This window comes from Petromyzon marinus, chromosome 6 (assembly GCF_048934315.1).
Source record: "Petromyzon marinus isolate PM22_M1 ecotype Great Lakes invasive population chromosome 6, UKy_Petmar_22M1.pri1.0, whole genome shotgun sequence".
NCBI classification, from domain to species: Eukaryota; Metazoa; Chordata; class Hyperoartia; order Petromyzontiformes; family Petromyzontidae; genus Petromyzon; species Petromyzon marinus.
Window position 1 is genome coordinate 121,189 of NC_133672.1, and position 10,826 is coordinate 132,014.

Sequence of the window (10,826 nt, forward strand, 5' to 3'; positions counted from 1 at the left end):
AGCAACAACACCAGCTATCAGCAGCAACAGCAACACCAGCTATCAGCAGCAACAACACCAGCTATCAGCAGCAACAACACCAGCTATCAGCAGCAGCAACAACACCAGCTATCAGCAACAACAACACCAGCTATCAGCAGCAACAACAGCAACACCAGCTATCAGCAGCAGCAACACCAGCTATCAGCAGCAGCAACAACACCAGCTATCAGCAGCAGCAACAACACCAGTTATCATCAGCAACAACAACAACACCAGCTATCAGCAGCAACAACACCAGCTATCAGCAGCAGCAACAACACCAGCTATCAGCAGCAGCAACAACACCAGCTATCAGCAGCAACAACAACATCAGCTATCAGCAGCAGTCCGCAGCAACTATCAGCAGCAGCAGTCCGCAGCAGCTTTCAGCAGCAACAACACCAGCTATCAGCAGCAGCAACAACACCAGCTATCAGCAGCAGCAACAACAACATCAGCTATCAGCAGCAGCAACAACATCAGCTATCAGCAGCAGCAGTCCGCAGCAGCTATCAGCAGCAGCAGTCCGCAGCAGCTATCAGCAGCAACAACAACACCAGCTATCAGCAGCAACAACACCAACTATCAGCAGCAACAACAACACCAGCTATCAGCAGCAGCAACAACACCAGCTATCAGCAGCAACAACACCAGCTATCAGCAGCAACAACACCAACTATCAGCAGCAACAACAACACCAGCTATCAGCAGCAGCAACAACACCAGCTATCAGCAGCAGCAACAACACCAGCTATCAGCAGCAGCAACAACATCAGCTATCAGCAGCAGCAACAACATCAGCTATCAGCAGCAACAACACCAACTATCAGCAGCAACAACAACACCAGCTATCAGCAGCAGCAACAACACCAGCTATCAGCAGCAACAACACCAGCTATCAGCAGCAACAACACCAACTATCAGCAGCAACAACAACACCAGCTATCAGCAGCAGCAACAACACCAGCTATCAGCAGCAGCAACAACACCAGCTATCAGCAGCAGCAACAACATCAGCTATCAGCAGCAGCAACAACATCAGCTATCAGCAGCGGCAGTCCGCAGCAGCTGTGCCCTGCGGTGGCGGCACCCGTTCAGAGGAGTTTCGCTCGGAAGAGATCACAAAGATCACTCGACTACGACACATGGATGCGTTACGTCCTCGAGTTTAAGAGAGTTGAGTTTCGTTTTACAGAGACGATTCACAACGATCTATAGAAGCAACGAGAAGACTGCACATCATCATTCGTCTTCAGGAATTCTACATCGCGAGGGTGCCGCGTTCGCGTTGCGGCACAACGCACCTCGGGAAGGTTCTGGGCGAGTTGAAGACCGAAGGGAATATTCATAATGATGACTCGGGTCACGTTTCGGATCGAACGAGAGACACGGAGATGAAAGCGACGCATGAACTGCATCTTCACTTTACCCGGAGGGCTGCCGAGACGGAAGTCAGGCACAGGTCGAGGAATTCGTCTCATCAGGGAATCATTGATCGCTGCCGTTGTATTATTTTTACAGTGGCTGAGTGATTTTCTTTTTGCGTACATAAGTCTCAAACACGCACACATACGCGTTTATAAACATACACACACGGCCGCACACAGACACACGCACAGATGTATGTATGTTGTATGTTGAACTTCTTTCGCGCCGTGCGTAACCAATCGTGCTAATCGGAAATGCGGGGGAAGGACAACTAAATATGAAAAAGCAGTTCTAAAGAAATTTGTTTTCAATTCAGATGTAACAACAAACACACATATCTAACATTGATCCCTCACCAGTTGCAAGAGCACTAATTGCCGTGAGCGTACACCTCTTCAGGCGGCCGAAACATCACACACTGGCACACGCAAGCACACAGCTCCGAAACTGACACACTCGCACGCACACACCCTCACATACGTGATCCCGCTCGCCCGTGAATAACAAAGGTGGAGCAGAGCAGGCGGTGATCGAGTAACCGCGGGAGAGGCAGTCCGACACCACAGAAGCCACCGCCCGCCCCCCACGACCACGGTTGAGCCGTGACCCCCCTGGGTGGCCACTCCCGCGCCTCCCCCCGTGCACGATGCGCGATTGTGGGGCGGTCTGTGCCACCGCTCCCAGCCCACCATGATCGCAGGCGAAGCAGCCGCTCTCATCATCACAGCCGCGCTGCTTCACCTGGCCGCACCGCACGGAGGACTCGGGTTTGGAGAACGAGGTGGTGCTGCTGCTGCTGCAAGAGGATTTGGAGGCGCGGGGGCGAGAGAAGCATCGATCGGAAGCGTAGGAGGACTCGGAACGCGACGAGGAGGAGGAGGAGGATCTGAGAGACGCGCAGACCTCCTCCTGGCAGAAAAGTCTCCGGCGACAACGCTCGGCCGCGATGACGAGGAGAAAGCGCGGAGTGGGAACTCGCGGCGGCTGCTGGAGGAGCTGGAGGGGAGGCTGCTCGGGGTTTTCGGGCTGCAGAGGCGACCACGACCCGGCACGGGGATCGCAGTGCCCGCCTACCTCGTGCAGCTCTACCGTGCCCAGCAGCACACGGGGCGCGGAGGCGGCCCCCGACGGCGATGGGCCCGGGCAGACAAGGAGCGTGTGGGCAAAGACGATGTGGATGTCGAGGAGGAGAAGGAGGAGGTCGCATTCCCACGGGAAGCGCAAGGAAGAGCAAACACCGTCCGAGGGTTTCATCACGACGGTGAGTGCCAATGAAGTCGCCTCCCCCTGGGGAACGACTCGAGTCGGACTAGCGGTCACAACACGGGTGACAGGTCGCCCCGTGCCGGACAACTGATGGCGACGTGCTCACGTGTTGCCCGACGTTCTCGCGGGAAGGGAATACATTATTGAGATTGGAATGCGGCACCTTTTTCAAAGTTTACATCGCCACTTGAGTTTGCAAGTTTACGGTGGTGATTGTCAGAGGGAAAGGTCACGTGCGGTGTTTGTGTAGCCGCTCAGCCGTTCTTTGGGGCAAAGTAGCACATCGAATGCGAGTGGGCAAGCGAGTGTGAATGTGTTGTGTGCCGGAGTGAGTGTGCACTACGATACGAACCCGGCGACCAGAGTTCGATTCCCACTCATCGCCAACACCAGTGACAACGATTATTTGAATTGGTCCTGGGCCTCCCCTAGGTCGACTCAACCTCAAATGAGTACCTGGTGCAATGTGTAAAAATCATCGCCACTAGGTAGACAAAGGCGGCCGAGCGTGGTGCTGGTGCTGGCCATCCACCTCCTCCTGTGCGGTGCATCTGCATATCGCTGTGTGGAAGCTAACAGGCCTGTCACGCCACACAAAGCTCCGGTCTTCTCGGCCACAGTTATGCTCTCCCTTCTCAATGCTTACGAATTGTGGAGCCTTCTGATTGAATATTTGCGCCGGTTTGAAACTGTATTGTGCGGGGGGGTTACAGATCCTTGAAGGATCTGGACACAATCCCATCGGTAAGCTCCTCCGTTGGGCAAGGCTGCGTTCGCTGGGTCATGTAGCCTGCATGCCCAGCCACCGCATGTCAAGATCGGCCTCTGTGGAGGAGGCTCGTGAAGGACGCTACTGGGCAGTTGGAGGCAGTCGCCCTCCAACAACAACGGAGGGCAAAGGAGGGACGCTCACAACAACGAGCGGAGCGCCGGGTGGCTAAAGCACAGCAAGTTGGCACAGTAAGGGGCACAGGTAGTGCATCAGCCAGTCATCTCAGTCAGTCGACCCATGGCACCTGGGTCTGCCCCGTGACCTCCTGCCAGCGGGCGTTCGACACTTCACGTGGCCTCAAGGTGCACAGAACCTGGCACAAGCGCCGTGGATGACGTCACCGCCACTTAGTGGCGAATGGCGGTTGTTGTTGCGTGTGTATATTGCTTGACTGCGTGTGCGCCTGAGAGCGTGTGAGTTTAGCGCGCTGCGCTACGAACCGGGCCACCGAGTTCGATTCCCGCGCGCGGCCAACACCAGTGACAGAGATCATTTGAACCGGTTCTGAACCTCCCCTAGGTCGACTGGTTCAGTGTGCAAAAATAATCGCCACTGGGGAGACAAAGGCGGCCGGGCCTGGTGCTGGCCACTCACCCCCTCGTGTACCGTGGCTGCCTTAAGAAAACTTTCCCCGACATTCTGTTATAGGCTATACGGGGGATCTTTGACTTTTTATATTGTGTGTTTGTCTATGTGTGTTTGTCTTTGTGTGTTTCTCTTTGTCCAGGTGTAGTGGAGCGGTAGTGTAGTTCTTAGCGCTCTGCGCTCCGAACCCAGCGATCAGAGTTCAGTTCCCGCTCACGGCTAACATCAGTGTAGCAAATATCTGAACCGTTCCTGGATCTCCCCTAATCGACTCAGCCTCAAATTATTTACCTTGCGCAGTGTATAAACACAGGAACTGGAGAGCCAAAGACTGTCGGGCGTGGTGTTGGCCACACCACCCCTTCGTGTGACTTGCTGGCCTTCATAGATACTCGCTGACAGCACTTAGAGACTATATGGGGAATATTGGACGTGTGTGGGTACTGGAAGGACACGAGCCGTTGTTTCAATGTCTCGCTATGAATGGAGCTGCCCGTATCCTTTTTAATGCCTCTTGTTCTTGAATTTGGAAAAGTTCAGCGCCGAAGTTTTCTCCACGTGGCATGGCTCTCCTATGGGAAGCCAACGCAGTTTGCCGTCCCTCACCTTCAAATGGATGTTCACATTAGGAGCGACTCCAATAGAGTAACCGTAGCGATTAACAATATTTTGTCGTTACGATTTGATATGTTTTAATATATATAAAGATAACCTGCAACCAAAGCATAATGAATGCGGCCGCGTTTCGTCTGATGTCAAACGCTAATATATTTATATGGGCGACTACCGTTTGTAATCGGTGTTATAGGCCGCGGGGCTACGTGACGGGTAACAGATGGCAGTGCTGAAAAGCCAAAAGTTTTAATTTAACGCTGAGCCGACGTAGGTGAGGTCCTAGATATTAGCTACGAATGTTAGAGCCATACATGGGATTGAACGCGAATGTTAGAGCCATAAATGGGATTGAACGCCAGTCGCTGGGTTTGTAGAACAGTTCCCGAACCACGACACAACCGCTACCAACTACTGACACAACCCTGATGCGTACTCATGTTTCCAAGCACTCATTCACTCTGAGTGGCAGTGACATCACCAAGACGCTTGTGCCAGCCTAGGTGCACCCTGAGGCCACATATAAAGTGTCAACAGCATTGCTGGCAGAAGATCATGGGACAGATCTAGGTGTTATGGGGTGACTGCCTGGGATGACAGCAGATGCAACACCGGTGTTCGACAACAGTCCACACACACGAGCATACAATAAACATACCTAGTCGCCCAAAGACAAAGATACCTCAATTGGCGTTGAAAGGCTGTAGGGGCAAGTGCTGTTAGCGAGCACCTATAAAGGCTGGCACGGCACGTAAGGGGGTGGGTGGCCAACACCACGCCTGGCCGCCTTTATCTCCCTAGTGACGATGTTTACACACCTCACAAGGTACTCATTTGAGGCTGAGTCGACCTAGGGGAGGCCCAGGACCGGTTCCGATAATCGTCACTGATGTTGGCCGTGAGCGGGAATCGAACCCGGGTCGCCAGATTCATCGTGCAGTGCGCTGACCGCTACACTGCCGCTCCCCACACACACAAACAGCCCACACAAAAGACAAAGACAAAGATCCCCCATATAGCCTTAACAGACTGTAGGGGCAAGTGCTGTTAGCGAGCACCTATGAAGGCCGAAACGGTACTCGAGGGGGTGGGTGGCCAGCACCACGCCCGACCGCCTTTGTCTCCCCAGTGGCGATGTTTACTACACACCGCACCAGGTACTCATTTGAGGCTGAGTCGACCTAGGGGAGGCCCGGGACCGGTTCCGATAATCGTCACTGATGTTGGCCGTGAGCGGGAATCGAACCCGGGTCGCCAGATTCATCGTGCAGTGCGCTGACCGCTACACTGCCGCTCCCCACACACACACACAGCCCACACAGACACGTGCGCACACACACACAGCCCACACAGACACGTGCGCACACACACACAACCCACACAGACACGTGCGCACACACACACAGCCCACACAGACACGTGCGCACACACACACAGCCCACACAGACACGTGCGCACACACAAACAGACCACACAAACACGTGCGCACACACAAACAGCCCACACAGACACGTGCGCACACACAAACAGCCTACACACACACGTGCACACACACAGCCCACACAGATACGTGCGCACACGCACAGCCCACACAGACACGTGCGCACACACACACAGCCCACACAGACACGTGCGCACACACACACAGCCCACACAGACACGTGCGCACACACACACGTGCGCACACACACACAGCCCACACAGACACGTGCGCACACACACACAGCCCACACAGACACGTGCGCACACACACACAGCCCACACAGACACGTGCGCACACAGACACGTGCGCACACACAAACAGCCCACACAGACACGTGCGCGCACACACAGCCCACACAGACACGTGCGCACACACACACAGCCCACACAGACACGTGCGCACAGACACACAGCCCACACAGACACGTGCGCACACACACACAGCCCACACAGACACGTGCGCACACACACACAGCCCACACAGACACGTGCGCACACACACACAGCCCACACAGACACGTGCGCACACACAAACAGCCCACACAGACACGTGCAATAAACACAAACAGCCCACACAGACACGTGCGCACACACAAACAGCCCACACAGACACGTGCGCACACACAGCCCACACAGACACGTGCGCACACACACAACCCACACAGGCACGTGCGCACACACACAGCCCACACAGACACGTGCGCACACACACACACAGCCCACACAGACACGTGCGCACACACACAGCCCACACAGACACGTGCGCACACGCAAACAGCCCACACAGACACGTGCGCACACACACACAGCCCACACAGACACGTGCACATACACAAACAGCCCACACAGACACATGCACACACACAAACAGCCAACACAGACACGTGCGCACACACAAACAGCCCACACAGACACGTGCACACACACAAACAGCCCACACAGACACGTGCACACACACAAACAGCCCACACAGACACGTGCACACACACAAACAGCCCACACAGACACGTGCGCACACACACACACACAGCCCACACAGACACGTGCGCACACACAAACAGCCCCACACACACGTGCGCACACACAAACAGCCCACATAGTCACGTGCGCACACACACACAAACAGCCCACACAGACACGTGCGCACACACACAGCCCACACACACACGTGCGCACACACACTGAGCCATGTCAGGCGTGACAAAAAATGTGCACGGTTCCCCCATTCAAGTTCGCGTTCCAAAAATTAATGCAATATATCCTTTCACGGCTGCGGTCTTATACAATCTAGCATCCCAAACGATAGGAGTGGAAATTCCACATTTATATGGCTGGAACCAACCTCTATAGACTTCCCACAAAGTGTACTGATCTTTTTTTATTTTAAATCACTCCTTCCTCCGTCCCGATTGGGATTTAAACTCGTGTTGCCAAATCAAGTGCTCTGATCACAGAAACCACCCTGATGTAAGACAACTGACATTAGTTTAAACGCAGGTGGGTGTTGTGTTGGAATCACAGTTAACACCAATTCCTGGTCATGATACGCAACATCATCATGGCATTTGAAACCCTCTTCTAGGTTGACTCAACCTAAAACGAGTAGCTGGCTTTACGGGGTTATCAGCAACAGCGAGACAATTTAACCATGCATGGGTGGTGTGGCCCCATCCGCCCTCTTTAAGATGTTAATGGTTAAATGTTTCACTAAGGGTCCGCACAATCTAGAATGGGGCACCTCCCTCTGTGTGTGTATGGCCACACACACACCTCAGATTATCACGGTTGGCAACATGCGGTGAGAAAAAAGTTCAACATACATGCACACATTGCCATTGGTGAGCTCCTCCGATAGGCGAGGCTGCGTTGGCTGGGTCACGCAACCCACTAATGCATGCTCAAGCAACTTTTATTTTTCCGGATAGAAGGGGATAAACGGACACGAGAAGAGATGGGCTGATGTAGTACAGGAGGACATGGAGCTGATTGCCGATGGCTGGTATCAATGGTGTCAAGATCGTCCTCTATGGAGGAGGCTCGTGAAGGACACTACTCGGCAGTTGGAGGCAGTCGCCCTCCAGCAACAATAGAGGGCAGAGGATTGACGCTCGCAACAACGAGCGGAGTGCTAGGCTGCTAAAACACAGCAAGTTCGCACAGTGAGGTGTGCAGGTGTTGCATATGCAAGTCATCTGTCAATCAGTTATATAATTAGAGGCTTGCCTCGTGACCTCGTGCCAGTGACACTTCCATACTTCACATGGCCTGAAAGTGCACCTAAGCTTGGCACAAATAAATGAAGGCACAATTACTCAAAGGTTGTTGTTGTTTTGCATGTATCCAGAGTCTACGGAGAAGCTCTCACTTGGGCAGAGCACGGAAGACGGAACAACGTGGCACTTCCTCTTCAATCTCTCGTCCATCCCGGACTCTGAGGAGGTGACTGCGGCTGAACTGCGCGTGCACCACACACGCGTGCACAGCCCATGTCCCTCATCCTCGCCGGCATGCGAGTTGGCCCCTCGGCTGGAGCGCATCAACGTGTATGAAGTTGTGGCGCCGCCATCGTCTCCATCGGGCGCTGCCTCCCGGCTGCTGGACACTCGCGTGGTGCGCACAAACGAGTCGCGCTGGGAAGCGTTCGACGTGAGCCCCGCCGTGTCGCGCTGGACCCGGGGCTCCGCACCTAACCGGGGCTTCGCAGTCGAGGTGCTGCCCGTCCGGCGGCCAAGTGGCGGGGTGGCCGCCAATGGCGTGCCCAGCGAGGCGGTGCTCGCGCAGCCCCGCTCGGGCGTCGCCTCGCTCTTCCCGGGCGATGGGAGCCACCAGACCGAGCCGAGACCGCTCCTCGTCACTTTTGGCAGCGACGGCCGGGCCCCATTCACGCCGCGGAGCCGTGCAAGGAGGAGCATCGGTGGGGCCCCAAGGCAGGCGGCGCACAAGGCGAGGCGCAAGCCGCGCTACAGCTGCAGGCGCCACGCGCTCTACGTCGACTTCCGCGAGGTGGGCTGGAATGACTGGATCGTGGCGCCGCCCGGGTACCACGCCTACTTCTGCCACGGCGAGTGCCCCTTCCCTCTGGCCGACCACCTCAACTCGACGAACCACGCCATCGTGCAGACGCTCGTCAACTCGGTGAACGCGAGCATCCCTCGCGCCTGCTGCGTGCCCACGGAGCTCAGCCCCATCTCCATGCTCTACCTGGACGAGTACGGCAAGGTGGTGCTCAAGAACTACCAGGACATGGTGGTGGAGGGCTGCGGCTGCCGCTAAATGGCGCTGTCAATGCGAGAAGCGCCTGAAGTGTGGAGAGGGGCGACGCTGCGATGGCAGGCATGGGGTAAGAGCTCATTATGGTGACCTGACCCGATCCCTGATCCTAACAACTTAGCCGATCAGACATCAGCACTGACGCTACTCCTGACCCCGGCCCTGACCTTACTCCAATCATCCCTGATGCTTTGTTCAGCCCCTTTTTCACATTTTGTTTGATTTTTACCTTCGGGGGCCCAATTTGCAATTTGACTAAAGTGAGATAATTGGATGAAATGTTGGAGACATCTTTGCCATGATGGGACACGTGCCAGGGCACCGCTGGCGTGCCGCAGTGCGTTCTGATGCGAGGCGTGAACATGAATCGTGGCGCTGGCAGTGATCGTGCAGCTAGGGTCCGGTCTCATCTCGGAAGGAATGGAGTAAAATGTGACGACGTAAACAGAAGGACCATCCTGGCAGGGGCTCTCTGCTTTGGGAAGCACCACTGCATTTTTTTTCACGAAGTATTGCCGTGAGATCGGGGTGGTGCGTGAAGATGGCGACTCTACAAAGAGCCCTGGGTGGCACGCCAGGCGAAGAGAACCAACGCCGTGCGGCACAAATGACTCTCGCTATGAAACTTTCTTCCACTCTGTATTTATACAAAAACTAAATATACTGGATGGTCATGAATAATTGTTTTCCTAAATGATTAAATATTTATATAACTAATGAAACAAAGTCCACACAACAAATAAGTTCTGCACACGAACATTTTACCTGCATTAATTTTATAATGAAACGTTGGGTTATTATCGTTATATTATATAAACTACAATGATCACAAAGTTTTAAATCCTTTATATATTTATTGTTATATCCATTGATATATCAGCACACATGTCTGTATTTATATATTTAGCTATAATGAAAATGTGAATTTAACGTTTTTACAAATCTGCTGTGGATTCATTTTTGTTTGCACGATGAGGCCAGGATTCGTGCAAATACATAACCAAAGACAAATATGCCCAAGATTAGCCTTAACAGGCTTTTGGGGCAAGTGCTGTTAGCCAGGAGCAGCTATGAAGGCCAGAACGGCACACCTTTGTCTCTCTGAGCGGCGTTGTTTACACACCGCTACATCAGGTACTCATGTGGGGCCGAGTCGACCTAGGGGAGGCCAAAAACCGGTTCAGATAATCGTCACTGGTGTTGGCCATGATCAGGAATCGAATGTGGGTGGCTGGGTTCATAGTGCAGCGTGCTAATCACGGCGCCACACCCCCCACACTCTCACATTCACACGTGGATATGCACCCACACTAGGTGCTCAAAATCAAGGCACAATGCCTTCACTGCACATAAATTTGCATTGCCACACACCCCCACCACCCAAAGTCCA

The 10,826-nt window shown here is 54.0% G+C and overlaps 1 protein-coding gene across 1 annotated transcript; it reads left to right on the top strand.

The window, feature by feature from the left end:
• Positions 1-2,136: 2,136 nt before the first annotated feature.
• LOC103091842 (bone morphogenetic protein 2) lies at positions 2,137-10,370 on the top strand. The gene is made up of 2 exons (XM_032948490.2): positions 2,137-2,710; positions 8,511-10,370. The coding sequence occupies exons 1-2, from the start codon at positions 2,140-2,142 to the stop codon at positions 9,437-9,439; spliced, it is 1,500 nt and encodes a 499-aa protein (XP_032804381.1). The 5' UTR covers positions 2,137-2,139; the 3' UTR covers positions 9,440-10,370.
• The last annotated feature ends 456 nt before the right edge of the window (positions 10,371-10,826 follow it).